Here is a 19,021-nt window from a genome sequence, read left to right as displayed (position 1 = left end):
GTGCCCTGTGGCTGACGGGACTAGTTCATGCTGGTGTCTACCTTTAGCCCGATGACAAGCGGTGTTGAAAATGAATTGACAGGTGGAAGTCAAGGCTTTAAATTTGAAGTTTTAATGCCGGAAATAAGACGTCATTTGCTCATCTCTGATTGGCTCCTCGTTAGAAAAAGAATATGACGTCATCGACCACGCTTTTTTTTTGTCAGCCATTTTTTTTCTCTCAGCGAAGCCAACAAGCAGCAGAAAAAAAAAAGAGTTCAACTGATTCAACATGCCTCGCGTTTACATTGGACGACTTGGCTACCATGTCCGCGAAAAAGACGTCCAGCGGTTTTTCGGCAGCTTTGGCAAGCTCTTGGAAGTGGATTTAAAAAACGGGTGAGTTTCTTGCTGTGGGCCTCGCTTTTTTCAACGTCAACCAAAATGTCTGAGGCGCGCTGTTTTTGTTTTTTCTCCAACCACCAGCTTTCGACTCACGCACGCGTTTGACGGCATTTGCATAGTTTACATACACTTATATATTCAGGAGTGTGATTTTTGCGACATAGTTGAGTTTTGGTAACTTTACGTGTGATGTTTTTAGTTAAACGCCGCATGGCCAATATGGCGTATGGAGTTCGCTACAATGCTAACGCTATCTTAGCGCACGAACAGAGTGAAAGCTTGTTCTGATTCGATGTCGTCACGAATATCCGCCCCTGCTCAACAGATACGGTTTTGTGGAGTTTGAGGACAATCGGGATGCCGACGACGCCGTGTACGAGCTGAACGGAAAAGATCTGTGCGGCGAGAGGGTGATCGTCGAGCATGCCCGCGGGCCTCGGCGTGACCGGGACAGCTACGGTGGGGGTTCCTGGGGTGATAGCCGCAGTAAGTTCAACCCGTTACAACAATACCCTCTGAACCACTTCACCTCGAAGGGAGGTGTGGATGTGGACTGCACACAGAATTTCTCGGCTGATTTCTGGTTCTTGCTAACGTTGACTTTGGTAACATTCTGCTTCAAGCGCTTTCTTTTTGGGGGACATATGTGCATGTTTGCTAATGTAATCCAATGAGAATGACATATTTCACAGTTAGATTGCCGTACAGTATGCCCATTGAATATTAATATTTAAAAAAAAAAAAGAAAAAAGTTATTTGATTGCTACAGTGGAACCTCAAAGCAGTTAATCCGGGGAGTCAGGTCTGCTCGAGCCTGAGATTATCCCTGCCAAACATTGTTCTAAATAATTAAAAATATATTTCTCAATTATCTTCTAAATAGGAGACTAAACTCCTCTCGCCAGCTTGCCTATAAGTTTGCACATGCAAGGGGATGAGACAAATGAGTTTCATGAGAATGTTTTATTTCTGTAAATGTATGTGACCAAATGCTTTTTTTATTTGTCATTTCCGTGTTATGAATAGTTAAATACACTAGTCATCCAAATCGTTTTATCCACTCGAGCACATAAGGCGTTCATGGTAGTAATATAAAGTATAATATGAATTATAGTAATTTATTCAGTACATTTATGAATAAAGAGTTGGGTTCAGTAACGGTGGGATTTCTCTCCCCGGAAATGTCTTAGCTATAAAATAGATTGCATGATCAAAGTCAAGAAATTTTAAGTAAGTGTCAAAAATATGTTTAAAACCACACAAAGTTGTGTTTGATTAAAGTTTCTGCACCATTCCACACCAAATTTTGCTGGGCTAATGGTGAGTCTCGCTTTGTTGTGGTGCGAGTACATCGACAAACACAGTGACCACACCTGCATCACTGAGAAATCACATCGGACATTTGGGATGTTGGATTTTTGAGTTTCCACTGTATTCCATGTCCATGCAGAACTATTGTTTTCATTAAGTGTTCATCTCATTTGTTGTCATGTGGTGCGCAGCCATCTGAGCAATTGATTTTTATTTACAGTTTTTGCTTCTGATCTTAAATCATAGAACTTGTGAGTTGTTGCACCTCCCTGTCAAGTTCACCTCACTCTTTATCACACTCTGTTACACTTGTTATGTGTCATTTGTTTGGGAGGGACAACAATTTGTGAGACATACCAGACAGAGAACCAGAGAGCAGGGACTTTGGAGTAGATTATAGCAACAACCATTGTGGCCCCAGGAGAGGAATTGACCAAAAAAGACTTATGACCACTCTAGTTTTGTGTGTGTCAGTCATTGAATCCACACCAGGGTAATTTTTAATTGACTCATCTGTAGTAGACTAATATTTATTTTCATGTGATGTGCATTTCATTTTTAAAATTTATATCTACTTTTATATTCAACATTAACAAAGTCCTTGATGTTTCAATTTGAAAGAGTCCAGTTGCGGCCTGTGGCTGAGAGTCCATTGAGGCTAAAGATGACTGGCTAAGATGACTGCCTGTCCCGTTTGGCCTTGGCTTTCACCTTTACAATGTGTGTGTGACCTTTGCCCCCCCCTTGATCCTTGGCTGACCTAACCGGAAGCCATGATGACATCAGCCTTTTGCCAATAGACCCGGGGTGATGGTGAGGATTGCCATTGGTTTCTATGTTGACAGCAAACACACGCGGAGCGGCTCTAGTAATCAACAACTTGCAATCGTTTAATAGTTGTGAGTAAAGTGGAAAAGTAAACTTTTGTCACCTAGCCTCGTTCTTACCTTCCAATTTGATAATGACAAGAACGTCCCATATGGATGCATCCTGTGTGTCTGTGTTACAGGGTTTGGAGGTATTGAAACTGCCCTTTTTCTTTTATGCCACTAAGCCAAAATGCCATAAACCGGAGTAAGAAAAAGGCTTTGTATTGCTGTGGAAAGCTGCAGTGGTGTTCCTTGCAGCAGAACTCAACCACCCAATACGCAAAGATCCAAACTTTGTAAAGCTCGCGCAGTGGCTCTGAAGCCTCGTGATTAGATTATGGTGCCAGCCTTTTATTAAATGCACACTTAAGTTGTCCTCATATTAGGCAAAGCTCTGTCACAACCTTGACCAGTGGAATATGTGAAGCCACCGACCGCGGTGTTTCTAAATTTGTCCACGTGCCATTGTTTTTCAAGGTAGCAGTTACAGCAGCCGAAGCCGCACGGGAAGGGACAAGTACGGACCCCCCGTTCGTACCGAATACCGTCTGATTGTGGAGAACTTGTCCAGCCGCTGCAGTTGGCAGGACCTCAAGGTACAACTTTGTTTCCTACTGTTTGTCAGTGCTGCTGGCCTCACTCTCCAGTCCTCTCCAGGATTTCATGCGTCAGGCAGGTGAGGTCACTTACGCTGACGCCCACAAGGAGCGTGCCAATGAGGGAGTGATCGAGTTCCGTAGCCATTCAGACATGAAGCGGGCTATTGACAAGTTGGATGGGACGGACATCAATGGCAGAAAGATTCGTCTGGTGCCGGACAGGCCCCGCAGGCCAAGGTCCTACTCTGGCAGCCGTTCCAGGTCAGACTGCTTCTCACTGACTTAGACTATTATTTTTTAATGTATCCCAATTATGAATACATTAGTCTGCATCTATTGCCTTTGACAGATCTCGTAGCCGCCGCCGTTCCCGCAGCAGGAGCCGTAGGAGCAGAAGCTCTAGAAGTCGTTCCAGATCCAAATCTCGGTGAGAAAAGTCATTGTCAGTTCTGTGGATCTTGTGATTTTTGTTTGTTTGTTTATTTTTATTTATTTGTATTAACCCCTGGTTGGAATTTCCAGAAAAACAAGATAACCATGGCAAATAATGGACATGGGAAAAATATCCTCAATACAATCTTATTTTAAGTGTTAAAAAACATCATAACTATAAATAAGATACTGTAAAGACATTCAATGTGCAAGTCAAATATTTTAAAAATGTTGCTGTTAAAAGACTTAGTTAAGTAAAAAAATTCAATGTTCTTTCTGTTTAATGTGTTTGTCTTCACCAATTAAAACATGGGATTCTGGATAGTATTGATAATGATGAATTGACAAAATGGCCACCCCTCTGAGATGAATAAGAGGGATATTTGCTGTGTAATTCATATTCCACAAACGCAATATTAATTAGAATGCCATGCATAGACTCATGGGACTGTATAGAATTTACTGTAAAGAACATTTCGAATTGACTGCCACTTGAATATACGTATATGTTTTTTAATCACTTGACACGTTTGCCCGGTCAAGTCAGATTTCACAAAACCCCAAAGAGAAAGCATTGTACAAAACTTAAATCTTAACTGCTCAAGTTTTGCTGAGGTTTGGCGCTCTAGTAGCACACACACGACTGTGACCTGAAGGTGCTCGTAACTTTAACAAATGTTATCCCACAAATCCATCATAATCTAAATTTTTACAACGTAAGTGGGTTTCAGTTTGAAACATATATTTTATGACTAAAGATGATTAGAGCAGTAGTGGCTGTGGAGAAATTAAGTTAACTTAAGCTGCTTTTGATTTCGCTCCATGCAGGTCCGGTTCACGCAGCCACAAGAGACCAAGGAAGTCTCGCTCCAAGTCTGGCGAGAGCAAGTCGCGCTCTCGCAACCGCAAGTCCCGTTCGCGGTCCAAATCCCCATCCCGATCTCCCAAGCAAAAATCAAAGTCCCGCTCCAAGAGTCGTTCCAAGGTGAAGTCTGAGCGAGATTCCCGTTCCCCGTCCAAGGAGAAAGCTGACGAGAAGTCCCGCAGTCGCTCTGCCTCCCCTATAGAGAACGGCAACGATGAGCGAGAGGCCAAATCTGCATCACGCTCGCCTTCACCGCGTGAGAACGACCGCCATTCCGCGTCCAGAGAGAGGCGTTCAGCCTCCCGCTCAAGATCTCGTTCGCGGTCTAGATCAGCTTCTCAGGATTAGTACAGAATTCACATCGAGTGCCAGTCCTTTGCCGTACATAGCAAGCAGTGTTGACTTTCTGGTTGCTACGTAACAGATCATTCACATCGGTCTTTAAATAATTGTTTTTGTTCTAGTTTCAGTCAGATTCATTGCATTTTTTGCTGGGTCCTACACATCCAGCTGGCTTCCTAATAGATGTGCAAACTAAGTTCAATTAAGTAAGTTATAACTTACTTAATTTTGATTATCTTCCCCTCTACTATTTCCTGGTTGTAACATGCTTTGGTCTTCTCTTCAAAACATGTATTCATGAAAATGGGTGATTGGGTTTCATTCAAGTTTCAATGGACTGTTGACAAAGGCTATGTACAGTGGTGCGCCGATTTTTGTAAAGCATGTGCTCGACATCAGCCTTTCTTTGCCAATCAGCAACGTTCACCACACAGCTCGTACTTGGAGATTAGAGACCAGCAGTGTAGCAGTCCCTCCTTTAATGAGCAGCTAATGTATGTGATTGGAGTGTATGGGCCAGTCATAAAGGATAACTATCAGAATTGGCAGTTTAAAATGCTGATCGGAACACCCCTTGTACAGTAACCGTTGTCTCTAATCAGAATTACAGGATTTAGGTTTGACATCGCAAAAATATGTATGTGATGTCTTTTGATTTTTCATTTTCCGGATAGAATTTTGTTAAGAGGAACGAATGTTATGTAACAATCTTATCTTTGAACACAGCAGAGTTTGGAAGGTCTACTTGTGGACTTGTACCAATGATTTTTTTTTTTGGTGCATTTTTCCTTTATGCTGGCATCTCAACTTGGTTTTCTTTTCTATGTCCATTAAAGATCTTAAATTAACGCGTTGGTTTGTGAAGCTTTTCGTGATGTGTCGACAGGACCCACATTCTAGTAATGATATATTCTAAGCATGCCTTCGCCAATAAAGCTTGGTAAGAAAGTAAAAGGCGGATGCTGCGTTTAGACTACTTCATAAGCACTAATGAATCGAGTTTGGACCGTCACAAAGCGCTGTGGTTCCGTTGAAGTGTCGACTACTTGCCTAATGCGCCCGCGCATGCGTAGTGAGAGCCCGGGGGCCGCAGGAGAGCAGAGCTGGTAAGCCCAAATTTTCACTTCTAAAATTGCCACCGCCGCGAATCAGCTCAATTTTAGTGATGGTCTGCGTGCAAGTGAGGTGCCGTCGTGATCACAATTGATCTAATGTAAGTGCCTTCCTTGTTCCTCTTTTTCTCAAGCGCTGAGACGTTTTAGCTTTAATAAGGGCACCATCAGCCGCCAAGCTTTTAGCATAATATTAAGAAATGGCACCGGTTTAATTGTCGTAATTGATTTAATTAGTTGAAAAGAGTACAAACGTCTTTGTTTCTATTATAGACCCAAACGCTAGATATTATTACGAGGTTAAAAATATTTATATTTTTAGTCAATGTAACCGGAATACGTGTCGGCGTTCATTTGACTAAAAGTCGTTTTGAGATGTTCGGTATTGGTTTTTTTTTTTTTCTTTTTCTTTTTTTTTTTAGCCTTAAGCTTTTCACAACCTCCGCCATTTTAAATGAAGATTTGTCATCTTGTTACATTAATACATTTTAGGGGTAATAGTCAGTTTTATTGAATGGCTGTTTCAAAGTCATCGTGTTCCTCATTGTACATAGTAACATTTGTAAGTAAATACTGTAATCACTTTACATATGAACGGTTGACGAAAACCCATTTAGGGGGTGTCTGCTCAATTTAATTTTTTTTCCTGAGACAGTGACATTCCTTAGTTACACTTGAGGTCAACAGTATCAAAGCTCTCAATTTAAGAATAGCCTTCAAACCACAATAATAAACATAACAGTGTTGAAAATTTGTTGCACTGGTTACAGTGTCAGTCCAAACCGAACATTAACCATCTCATTTATTTAAAGGTTTTACAACCCAACCCAAAAATTCCCATTTATTTTTTGGTTTATAAACCTTGACTTTAGAGAGAGGTCTAAAAGTGATCCTCCAAATATTAATCTATCGTGTTAATATTCATCTTCAATCATCAAGCTCATTCTCAGTAAAGTGGTTTCTCAAAGGTCCAAGATAATCCGATTTGGATGCTGATCAACCTCCAATTTGTCCGTGTTCAGCAACCTTTTTTTTTTTTCTTCCCCCTTACAGAAAGCTCTTCTAGCTTATTTTTTAATGAAAAATTCAAAGTTGCCTGACTTAAGAGGGTCCAATGAATTTGGTTAAGGAGGGGTGAAGGTCAAAGCTGTAGTTCCATCCAATGTGAGCATTATTATATTTAGTGAAGGCAGAGGTTTTGCTGAATTCCTTGTATCGAATCTGTGAGGTACCATGTGCGACCTTGCAGACTAGTACAGTAGTCCTTTCTAATGTTTGCTAACTTAAACTTACATCAAAGTGGACGTCACGTGCCTTATATGCTAGTAGAACCATCTCCTGCTGATTCGGAAAAGGAAGGTAATCATAATGATACGAGTTCTCATTGTGTTGCAGCACTCCAAATAAAAGCACAGGGCCACTACTATGAGTGCCAAAGTAAACATGGAGTGTCCGCCCAAAGAGCCCGACTGTGCCCCCGTGGCCCCGCCAGCCCTGCCCGCACCTTCGCCAGGCGATCCCATCCTTCTCTGCGGGGTGGATAGCGTGGCCAAGAAGCCTCGGCCTCAGACGCACACCGCCACTGCTTTGCTCCTACCAGGTGATGACATTGGAATCGTACAACCCAATCTGGACTACATGTAAACACAAAGCCAAATGTGAAGTAGCTCTCAAGTGTTGTTGAATGCACTGTTGCTGAATGTCATATCACAGTTATCTTTTGATGCACTTGCATAGTGTACTTGACTTTTTTTTTTTTTAAGTAGAGCTGGCAAAACCAAATCCAGAAACGTGCTATTTACCAGTGACATTTTTAGATTTACAAACAGAGCCGATCGGCTGCCGTCGAATAGCATGTGTTCACTGGATAAATGAAACACTTTGAAGACTCGAAGCGAATGAAACCAACTCCCGAAGTGGCTACTTGTTGTTAGGCAGACTTTGTGCCAATATTTGCAAAGGAATGGATAAAGTCAGCATGAACACGACAGACACAAAAGCGAGGAATATTTTCCAAAAATTGTTTTAATAATTTTGAGACAATTGTATACATATATTCAACAATAAATTCACATTTGAATCATAGAACTTTTTTTTTTCTTCTTCTTCCATCTTCTTGAACTGCTCAGCCTATCTGCCCGTTTTGCAAAACTGTCACCGTTTGTACTCTCCAGCTCCGGGCCATCAAAAAGTGGAACTGGCACCAACCATGGCAGTGGCAGACCCGAGTAAAGCAGGCATGGCAACTGAGACAGTCAAGCCCGCTTTGACAGCACAAGTGGCAGGAGCTTGTAGCATCGTCCACGTCCTGGAGTGGAAGGAAGGAATGGCCATCCTTCCAGGGAGTAACCTCAAGGTGTACAGGGAGCCCAATACGTCATTTTTTCTTAAAACATTTTTGATTTGACTTTGTTGTATATTTATGTGCGATCTCATTTGGTTTGGCTGTATTCTAGTTTAAGTCAAACATTATTAAAATGCTAGCGAACAACAATTTTCAATAACTAACACAACGAGTGTATTAAAGCTGTCAGAAGCCTGACATCGCATTAGTAAACATGGCTATTAACTACACAACGAATAACTGTATAAGTAGGTAAAAGAAGGAAAAAAAACAATGTGTGTGCATCTGTTTCTGTGCTTTAGTTCTGTGTCAGTGATGTAGGAGCCTTAAGTACACTGATCACACCTGGGACCCCCAGCACCACCAATGAACCTGCAGCAGGGACTTCTGGTAGACTGATCAACGCAGAGCGCTCTCCACTGGACAAGCCAGGTAAGCCAGACAATTGTGTTTTTTGCAATTTTGAGATAACTTGAAATTAAGACAAATGCACCATTTGTTCATAATGAAATGTGTTGCACATGTTTTTAACTATCGTCCAGACATTAGTAGCAAGATAGAGGAATAGAATTGCTCAGAATCAAACTTTATAACTGAATCAGTGCTCCATATGAAGTATAAATTATTATCACAAAGAAATAAATGCGCACGAGGAATTATTTGCAGTAAGGGATGTCTTCATCATCCAGTTTGATCAGTGACTGATTTGGCATAGCAGCAAAAGAATGAATACATCCAACAGGCTCAACTGCATTACATGATTTTCTGCATGTCTGATCTATATGTGGCAACCTGCCATTATATCCACACATGCTGTATTGACTTTGACAGAGATGATGGCTCCAATGTGACTCTGACAGTGTGCTAGCAATAACACTCACCTCACCAGTCATTTCACTAGGTGTACTTGCATACAGAGCCCTCCGGAATCATTGCCACCCTTATTTAAGATACGATTAAAGCCTTAAAATAAATTCAATTTTTATTGCATGTAGAAGCATGCTCTCAACCTGTAAGTTCTAGACGTGCTTCCCTAGACACACAATCAACCTCCTACCATGGGCATCCCTGTCCCAAGAACTCGCCCCCAGTGAAATCCTGTGAAGAGTGCAGGAGATAGACTGCTGGGTGATTTAGAGAAATTTTGCAAAAGGTAATGGTTGAACAGAAGATTGAAGTAAAGGTGAACACACCTTAACTGGGATGCCAATGAGTTAAAAACACCTAAACGTAGTCTTCCATGTATGTTTAATGTTACTTTGTTTAATGATGTTCTCTTATTGTCCTCAAGGCATATTGTTCTGAACGGCCAGAACAGAGTTGTGTACTACATCCATATTCTAAAAAAAAATCTATCACGGACCTTGTTCATTTGTGTTGTTTTACAGATATGTCGCCTGTGGTCACAGTGCGCAGTGCAGGTGTGGAGCCAGAGAGTTTACTTCAGGTGAAACCGGAGGTCCAAATGGGACTGGGCCAGCAGAACCATGATCCCAAAGCTCAGAAGATTTACAAAGAAGAACTACGCAGAGAGCCTATGGTAGATAAGTATGTTGATGCACCTCCTACTCTGTCACTTAATCACTTTTGGGAGGCGCATGCATTTAGAAGCCAACTGTGCTTCCCCAGGAGGAGTGTTGGAGTGGAGAAGGTCCCCGCTGGTGCAAGAGTCTCCTCTTTAAATGTTGATCATCTGAAGCCCATGAGGAAGAGGAAGAGAAAGGAATGTCTGGGGCCCTCTGATGAAGACTCTGACATGGAGGGCATGGTGGGATTTATATTTTACCCATTACTCATATATAACGTGTTGGAATACAGTACAATACTATATATTGGATTTGTCATATTATTGAATTAAGTCTGCATGGGTATGGCACTTACTGCCAAAGACTCTCTAACCTTTTTAGCCTGTGTCTGTGTGTGTGTGTGTGTGTGTATATGTATGTGTATGTGTGTGTGATATATATACACACACACACTCACACACACATAAAATTCATATATAGAGAGAACTTCAAAAGAAGTGACCCATTGCTGACTCTTACTTGCATATTTAACCATAACTTGCTCTATTTTATCACTTGCAGAAAATAATGTTGGAACAGCATAACAATTTTTTTTTTTTTGTAGGAGGACAAAATGGAAGATCTAAAAGCAGATGGCAGATACATCAGAGGTGATGGGATCGATGACCTTTTTATGCTTTTTGTTTGCAAGTTTACAACCACTTTGCCTTTTCCATTAAGATTATGTTTATTAGTTTGCATCAACTGTTCAGCAATCAGGCAGTACGGTGACATAGTGGTTAGCGTGTGTGCCTCACAGTCAAGAGTTTATGGGTTTGAATCCCAGCTCAGGCCCTTCTGTGTGGATTGTGGTTTTATAGTTTCCAAAGTGAATTAGTAATTAAAAAGCTGATAAATGTTGCAAAATTATCTAAAGTGAAACCCCACTTAACATGTTTGGAATGTTAATAATTAGTATTAATAATTAGTAGAATAATTCTTAATGGCTAAAACAGGGTGCGTGGAATTTGAGGTTAGATCAGTGAGATCAGCACGGGGCTCATCAACGTCTGAGGCTGACTGCACCCAGAGTATGAGTAGATGACCATATTTAGACAATTGTCTTCAACTGACATCATTTTGTGCTAAAAGTAGAAAAAGACAGCTTCAAAGCTCCCAGTGAAGTCACAAGGCTTATAGCTGCAATGTTCATTGCGTAATTTGGCCACTCTGGTTTGAAGGGGGAGACATGAAGACGGAACCCTGGACGTGGACCCAGTATTTAGAGGAAACCAAAACTATCGCTGCGCCCGACAAGCTTTTCCAAGAGGTAGCTTTTCACATATATTCGCATCTGTAGTGTATTTTTAATTTCCATTAAAGCAAAAAAACACAATACTTGTTAGTGTCTAATAAAAAATGCGGTTCAAATTGCTACCATTATATTCAGTTATGTACAATAATGACATATTGTAAACCTATGACACTGTGACATACTGTTAACTAATTGTAAAAAAACTCACAACAAAAACTATTATTCTATCAGCGAACCGATAAAAATTGTGCTGGGACTAATATCCGGTCCTGACTCAAAGTACGGGAAAGACTGTATAATTGCTGTTAGTTTGAAAAAGGCTCATCCGAACACACTGTAATTCTGGATTTATTGTAATTGCGCCCAATGAACATGAGTGAACAGGAAAAAGGATCTGGATTGGGTCCCAGTATGTCACAGTTGCTACCATCTGCTCTTCCAAATAAATGCACACGTGACCAATAAAGTTACTTTGTCATTCAATTTCTAATAAACATTTTGTTCTTGTCCAGACTTGGAGAGCACCTGCAGTAAATGAACAAGTGACTAATACATTTACTTTGTATTTCAATGTCTAAAAAACATTTTGTTCTTGTCCAGACTCAGAGAGCGCCTGCAGTAAAGAATGGCTTCAAACAGGGGATGAAGCTGGAGGGCATCGACCCACAGCACCCGTCGATGTATTTTGTCCTTACTGTGGCCGAGGTAATACACACTGTGTATTTGTATCTTCGTGGCCGACGTTGTGGTGTCAGCCTCAGTCGAGTACATGATGAAAGCCTTGCAAAGTGCACCGTATAGCGCTTGCTGGCAGAAGGGCTTTTTGACTCTTGTCATCATGCAGGTGTGTGGCTACCGCCTCCGCCTCCATTTTGACGGCTACTCGGACTGCCACGACTTTTGGGTGAATGCCAACTCGCCGGATGTGCACCCTGCAGGCTGGTGCGAGAGCACAGGACACAAACTGCACACACCTAAAGGTCAGCAGTGACGACGCTCTACCCTCATCTAAAGAGACTAATGAAATGTCGACAGTTATAACAGCCTGCTTATTGGGCTTTTATTTAGACAACACTTCCACAGTATGATTCCGTTGATGACATACAGTAGATGTCATCACCACTCCCCAGGTTGTAAAGAAGAAGAGTTCACATGGACCAACTACCTAAGAATGACAAAAGCACAAGTGGCCCCCAAAGAGCTGTTTGCCAGTCCTGGAAGGGTAATTCATTCAGAAAATGATGACGTGAAAAGATGTTTACATGAATATTATTGATTTACATTATACACAAAAAAGTGTCAGGACACACCTTTTCATCACTTAATAAATCCATGGGATCATTTAATAAATGTATGGGTTGGCTTTTAACCCTTCCCTGCCTCGTAATTGAGTTCCAATCAGATTGATGTGGTCATTGTCGTGCTCACTGCCGCAATGCCAGTACTTTTTTCACTGTATTGTTTGAGTGTGTATTCATCCTTTTGCCAGAGAGTGTCAAACGAAATATTGCTTACATTCCTATTGTTTCAAGGTTGTTTGCTTCGGGGTTGTACCTAATTGTTGTTGCAGTACCTGACAAAGTTAGCACAAAAACAAAACTCTCCTGTCAGGGAAAAAAAGGAGAATCACACAACTTAAAGAGGACAGTATTGCATATTTGACTGAAGTAGGGAAACATACTAACATCAATGTTGTACTCCCAAACAATGAAGGCCACAATAAAAGAATCTGTCTGAGGTTATAATTTGAATTTTTGAACATAATTGGTGTTTAAATTACTCTTTTACGAACTGTAGGTATGACGTCTTCCAAATGAAAGTGTTTTTTTATTCCCATCTTTATGTGGCTTTATGAATTTGTCTACAGAAGTCTAGTTATTGGAACCCACATTTAAAATTTGTTTCATTTCTTCTACACATTGGTAATATTCTTTTTTTGCCTGCCGTTTAATAGATGAACACCAAGTGTGACTTCGAGATAGGGATGAAACTTGAGGCAGTTGATCGCATGAACCCCTCCCTCATCTGCGTAGCAACCATCACCGATGGGGTGGACGACCGCTTCCTGGTGCACTTTGACAATTGGGACGACACATACGACTACTGGTGAGCCTAAAAAAATCCAGATCTGTGCTTAAATCCACCATTTCTGTCTTCCATTTCTGTTATATTCCATTGCTCAAGATGGTTAATGATACTGGTGCGAGGCATCACTTAAACTGAAGAAAGATGTTAACAAGACCATGCAAAGATGTGCAAAACTCATCCAAGGCAAATAAAAGTCACGTAAACTGCAAAAGTACTCTTGACTAAAACTCTGTATTAAATTGATGATTTACATTATTCTGTGACCCGAAACCAGGTTGGATTTTCACTGAGAGTTTTGTCAAACTGTTTTTTAACTCAAATATGCAGGTGTGATGCTACCAGTCCATACATTCATCCTATTGGTTGGTGCCAGGAGAGAAATCTGCCATTAACACCACCCCAAGGTGAGAACATTAATTCTCTTCTTACGTTTTTTTTTTACCCGTAAATATAATATTCTTGTTACGTTGGTCATACCTTTCCTCATATTCCGATGTATTTGTTGTGTGTTGTTTTCTGAAAACAGTTAACATGCCATGCAATGTAGTCTACAAACAAGATGCTTGTCAACATACACTTACTATATATTAAATAGCAGATTTGTACTTATCTGGCGAGGTGTGTGTTACAGTAGACTCACACACCCGCTCACACTTGTGATGTCAATGGGAATGCTTTTTCTTTTTTTTGCTCCAGATTATCCCGACCAGGGAGCGTTTTCCTGGTCCCACTACTTACGTGAGACTTGTTCTAAGGCAGTCACAGCTGACTCATTTAAAATGGTGCGTAACAAGAATACAAAAGATTCAGTAAGAAATCCCTCAAAATGCACTTTCAAGATTGCATTGATTACTGATCATTTCTTTCACCTACCCTGCTACATAAATAAACTTAAGAACCTAAGCATGGGAAAGAGTAGCCTATTCTAGTACAGAAGTTGTGTATTTACAATTACTTTTACTTCTGTCAGAGTCAAGTTATTTTTGTGATCGCTGTGTTTTGTTTTATTTTTTTCATTAACAGATTAGTACGTACAATTTTGTCCACGTGTGTACATCTACTGTAGATCTGGTAGAAAAGTTAGATCGTTGGAGTTTTCTTTCATGTCCTGATGTAGTCAAATCTACTGTCAGAGTGAAACAAATGGTCAAGAGTGCTATCTCCCTGTATACATGCAGCGCCCGGCCCACAACTTCCAGCCTCAGATGAAACTGGAGGCTGTGGACAAGAGGAGTCCTGGTCTCATCAGAGTGGCAACGGTGGAGGAAATCGAGACTCACCGTATCAAGGTATGTGGTTGGTGTGTTTGTGAGCTTTGTGTGAGTATCCCACCATGTTTGTTCTTCCATCAGATCCACTATGATGGATGGAGTCACATCTATGACGAGTGGATGGACTCTGATCACCCTGACATCCATCCAGCAGGCTGGTGCGAGGCCACAGGTCACCCGCTTAAACCCCCACCACAGGACGCCAAAACACAGCAGATACACGGTAATTATGAATGTTGGAAGAAGTAGGTTAAGCAACTACACTATAATGCTGGTTGTTTTATACATCACAGCCTATCACGGCAATCCCAAGATACGATGCAAATATTCCCTAATGGTTTAAGTGATAGCAACATGCAATTGTGGAATGACAAGACCAAAAATGGTACAAATAGACATTTAAAAAAAAAAAAAAAAGTCAATCAAGTTCTCCTGTCTCATTTCATATGTCTTTATTATCATATCTATTCTTAGGTCCAAGGGAGCCTCCCACTCTGGCCCAGTCCACTTTCCCTCCTTCTGTTCCCTGTAAGCCCATCAGCCACACCAGAACCAACAAGTACAACTTTCACAACAGGTGAGCACACTATCTGGATTTATTTTAAGGTATTCATAATGGGACCGTATGTCAAAAACATTTCACTCATCAGACACCGTCCTTTGAAACAGGAAGTGTCCAACTCCAGGTTGTGACGGTTCAGGTCACGTGACCGGTCGCTTCACAGCGCATCACTGTGTTTCGGGTTGCCCGTTAGCTGAGCGCAACCAAGGCAGGCTTAAGGTGGATCTGTCAGACTCTGAGAGTAAGAGGAGTCTCTTTTTTGGCCAGAGAACCAAGAAGACGCATTATCGTGGCAGGTAAAGGTGCATGAGTCTGAGTTTGCGTGATCTTTTCCCTTTTTTTTTTTTTTTTTATCTTGACGTTTTTTTCTTTTCCACACAGGATTGGACGTCCACCCAAATATAGGAAGAACCAGCAGAGAGACTATCAGAGTAAGTTAGTTCATATAGCAAAGCTTTACTCACGGATTTCAGATACTTTATTTCACAATAATGCTATTTGTTATAATTGGATGTACTGTTTTATTTATTTGTTTTTTGTATTGTTTTGGTTCTTGCATTTTTTTCTACACTATGCTGTATTTTATTTTTAATGTTTTAATGTCATAGTTTTTGTTCTTTGAATCCGATAACCTGTGGCCTTCAGTGAAATGAAGTGCAGGTAAAATACATTTATTATTATTATTATTGTTATTATTATCATTATTATCTAGACCCTTTAAACTGTTGGGTTAGAAATTGGACTGACCCTGGAAGTTTGGTATTTGACCCAGCTTTCTGGGTCGGTCCAACTTTTAATCCAAATTGGGTTGTTTATATCCTAGCATTTTTCAGGGCGTAGTAGGAGTAGTAATAGAAGCATTGACATAAAATGGGAAATCATTTCTTAATTCCAGACCTAGTTAAACAAATATACATGAAATGTGAATTAACATGCCACATGTAATAAATGTAATATATTACAGTCAGCTAAATTGCAATTCTGCAATATACAACAGGTGTTTACTGTAGTAAGTGTTGTGCATTTGTGAAATGATGAAGTATATGGATCATATAATGAAAGAACATACGTATTGTGATTTATGTTTTGGTCATCAGACATTTCATCAGAGTGTGTGTATCCATCATTGTTTGTGTCGGCTCTGAGCGGTCAGTCAGACCGCACTCTGTCCCTGTGCTGGGAGCAACACTGTAAACTTCTACCTGGCGTCCTGGGCATTCCTGCCAGTCAGGTGGCGGCTTGGACTGTGGAGGAGGTAAGATGATCATTTCTTGTCTTGACCACTACTTTGAATATTTCAAGTACTAATTACTGTGATCTTTTGTGTGTCTTCTACTACAGGTCTTCAACTTTGTGCACAATTTAATTGGATGTGAGGATCAGGCCCGTCTCTTTAAAGATGAGGTATGATGCCCATTTTGAACATGTGACAGGTTCGCATTTTAGTCTTGGCCTAATCTCATCAGCCAAATTTCATCATGAAGTCTCGTCATCAAAGAGCCACGTATTGCTCGTCACTTCACGTTGTCATCATGAAAAAAGAGGCTTCACCTAAGTAGTTTCATCATCGTTCCTAAAAACAGCACTGGTATCATGAGATCAAAAGGATGATTAATATAGTTCAGTAGTAAATCAAAGTTGCACTGAATTGGCCTGTCTAAAACGATGATTTTGAGAGTTGCATTTAAAATACTCTCCTGCTTACTGGTAGTTAAACGTCAATTCCTAAATTATGTTGACGACTTGTTTGTGTACGACACCGTTGTCTGTGTACGACGCCATCCCAACCTCAACCCCGTCCCGTGGCAGATGATTGACGGCGAGGCCTTCTTACTACTGACTCAGGCCGACATTGTGAAGATCATGAGCATCAAACTCGGCCCCGCCCTCAAGATTTCCAATGCCATCCTTATGTTCAAGAGCACGGACGAGGCTCTCAAATGACTCGGTTTGGGGTTAGGATGAGGATTATAGTGCAGTCATCACGTGCCAAAATCATTGTGCAAGGCAAAGACCCCTTGCCTGAGCCCTTTTTGTGTGTTTTGTGTCCTGTGACCATCAGGTGTACAAGTAGACTCAAAGGACATTTTAGGATGAAAGTGTCAGACACAATATGGATACCAGGGTGAGTGAGTGAGCAGCATAACGTTTTGGCTGAGGAAGAATTGCATCATTCTTCTTAACTTTCCCCAAAAAACGAGTTCATGTTCTGATCGGTCGTATCGATGATTTAATGGCTGGCAATGACTCAAAGAAGTGGAAAAAATACTGTAACAAATTGTATTAGCGAACAAAATATCAACACTTTTTTATCCAACAGCAGGATCAGAAATATTACAATGAGGCGATTGAGTCCCCTCCATACTTGAGTGGCAACAGTGCTTAGCACAAACCATCAGAGGTTGCCAATTACATTCACATACATTTAACATGGCACTGTTTAACATTTCATTCACAGTCCTGGATTCAGCAAATGAAATGCACAAATAGTGACCTTGCCCCAACACATACAGTAATACAAGCGCGAACAAATAGAAGTACATAAATAGCAACATTTTTGTGCCGTGTACTGTTAAAAGAAAAAAAAAAATCAAGGACAATTGCATATCATTGAGTAAACCAGGACAACAAACATTGCCTTGAGGGTAAAGTTCTGCAATAAAAACTTATTAAATTTCCTCAAAATAATGTATTTCTTTATCACTTTAAGTAGATGAGAAGAGGACCCTGTGCATATTGAATAAATCATTTCAGTGTCATTTCCAGCTGAAAAATTCCCATTCTGTCAAAAAACACCTCTTCAGCTAAAACTTTGGCCGTTGTGGGAATTTCATTGAAGAAAACAGCTTTTTCCAATTTTTTTATTGCAACATGAAATCCACAGATCAGCTGGAGAGAACTTGGATTTCTAAATCGCACAACTATTTACTTAATTCAGCCCCATTCACAAAAGCACAATCGGTGTTGCCATCTTAGCAGTTTGGTTGACATATTTACCGATTTTTATGACGACTGCTGTAGCAACTATTTTTCCAAAAAGCAAACCCCGTACCCCATTTTGAGAACCAGTGACTTATGTGTTGTTAACATTTCTGCTGATTACTGTTACAGCCCAAATGAGCTATTGGTAAAGGGAATATTGATGCGACCCAAATTAAAAACAACAATGTCACACAACATGGTAAGTAAATAGGATTTGTTAAAATTGAAATGAAAATAACATGGAGAAGTTTCAATGTAGTGTAAAAATGAAGCGTGTGGTCCGTGATTAAACGACAATGCATAAACTAGGCCGGCCGTTGAAGCTCTACGAAGCTTCTTTTCTGTGCAATAATAACAATACAAAATATATATATATTATAATTGTATTTGAAAAAAAAAAATCAGTCTGTGAGCTCTGAAAGTTTGTGACTGATGTATTTTTCAGGATTTCTTTACTATTTGCCTTCTTTTCTGTGTTTTGTGCCTCAAATGTGTTGCACTTGGAGTTACCACAAAAAAAAAAACTGTATAGGAGCTCAGTAATAATTCTGAATCTAAATGTTATAACTTTAACTGCATTGTTTTTATGCAACAAATTTTATTTGTGGATGCATTGCCATTGGAGCACAACTGTGAACCCCAAATGGGATATAAGAGTGTTTTAAATAACTATGAACAAGTTTACATTTGTGTGTTCTTTGACAGGTTTACACTTGTGTCATTGTCATGATAGGATTTTGTGCGTTATTTCACTGGAATGTCTTAAGGGCTCTTGGCTTTGTCTTTCTCTCTGGTACGTGTGCGTGTGCTAAAATGATGTTGAATAACAAATGTCATTCAAATAAATGTCCAAACTTGATCACTTTTTACTTCTTTTGAAGAGCTCACAATTACGCATGGCCACATAATGGGTTGGGATGCACTCTGCGTGTCGCAATATTGACTATAAACGTACTACTTTGCTTATGGCATATCCCCCTATTGACCATATTGTTATCAACACATGGATGTGGTGCTTCTCGTCTCGCTACATTAGCCTT

The 19,021-nt window shown here is 40.4% G+C and overlaps 2 protein-coding genes across 3 annotated transcripts; both read left to right on the top strand.

Moving 5' to 3' along the window:
* The first annotated feature begins 185 nt into the window (after positions 1-185).
* LOC133146425 (serine/arginine-rich splicing factor 6-like) lies at positions 186-5,650 on the top strand. The gene is made up of 6 exons (XM_061270178.1): positions 186-378; positions 710-870; positions 3,042-3,160; positions 3,222-3,424; positions 3,513-3,590; positions 4,424-5,650. The coding sequence occupies exons 1-6, from the start codon at positions 272-274 to the stop codon at positions 4,806-4,808; spliced, it is 1,053 nt and encodes a 350-aa protein (XP_061126162.1). The 5' UTR covers positions 186-271; the 3' UTR covers positions 4,809-5,650.
* A 173-nt stretch (positions 5,651-5,823) lies between these two features.
* l3mbtl1 (L3MBTL histone methyl-lysine binding protein 1) lies at positions 5,824-18,840 on the top strand. 2 transcript variants are annotated; one of them, XM_061272837.1, is made up of 22 exons: positions 5,824-5,908; positions 7,310-7,514; positions 8,089-8,270; positions 8,561-8,690; positions 9,647-9,806; positions 9,888-10,026; positions 10,389-10,434; positions 11,005-11,093; positions 11,679-11,783; positions 11,923-12,058; positions 12,209-12,300; positions 13,033-13,184; positions 13,494-13,570; positions 13,863-13,948; positions 14,345-14,455; positions 14,519-14,660; positions 14,912-15,014; positions 15,107-15,295; positions 15,381-15,430; positions 16,097-16,254; positions 16,341-16,403; positions 16,809-18,840. In XM_061272837.1, the coding sequence occupies exons 2-22, from the start codon at positions 7,340-7,342 to the stop codon at positions 16,941-16,943; spliced, it is 2,520 nt and encodes an 839-aa protein (XP_061128821.1). In that variant the 5' UTR covers positions 5,824-5,908; positions 7,310-7,339; the 3' UTR covers positions 16,944-18,840. The 2 variants fall into 2 exon arrangements, with proteins under 2 accessions (XP_061128821.1, XP_061128820.1); XM_061272836.1 differs by having other exon boundaries at positions 5,891-6,015.
* The last annotated feature ends 181 nt before the right edge of the window (positions 18,841-19,021 follow it).

Source organism: Syngnathus typhle, linkage group LG2, assembly GCF_033458585.1.
Source record: "Syngnathus typhle isolate RoL2023-S1 ecotype Sweden linkage group LG2, RoL_Styp_1.0, whole genome shotgun sequence".
Classification (NCBI taxonomy): Eukaryota; Metazoa; Chordata; class Actinopteri; order Syngnathiformes; family Syngnathidae; genus Syngnathus; species Syngnathus typhle.
The sequence above is the reverse complement of the archived record's forward strand: the minus strand, read 5'-3'. Positions and strand labels throughout refer to the sequence as shown.

Excerpts from the sequence above, each read along its gene's own strand:
- l3mbtl1 (XM_061272837.1), top strand. The coding sequence starts at position 7,340 with ATGAGTGCCAAAGTAAACATGGAGTGTCCGCCCAAAGAGCCCGACTGT. Across the intron at positions 9,807-9,887 it reads AGAGAGCCTATGGTAGATAA|GAGGAGTGTTGGAGTGGAGA; the intron begins GTATGTTGATGC and ends GTGCTTCCCCAG. Across the intron at positions 11,784-11,922 it reads TTGTCCTTACTGTGGCCGAG|GTGTGTGGCTACCGCCTCCG; the intron begins GTAATACACACT and ends GTCATCATGCAG.
- LOC133146425 (XM_061270178.1), top strand. The coding sequence starts at position 272 with ATGCCTCGCGTTTACATTGGACGACTTGGCTACCATGTCCGCGAAAAA. Across the intron at positions 3,425-3,512 it reads TACTCTGGCAGCCGTTCCAG|ATCTCGTAGCCGCCGCCGTT; the intron begins GTCAGACTGCTT and ends TGCCTTTGACAG. Across the intron at positions 3,591-4,423 it reads CGTTCCAGATCCAAATCTCG|GTCCGGTTCACGCAGCCACA; the intron begins GTGAGAAAAGTC and ends CGCTCCATGCAG.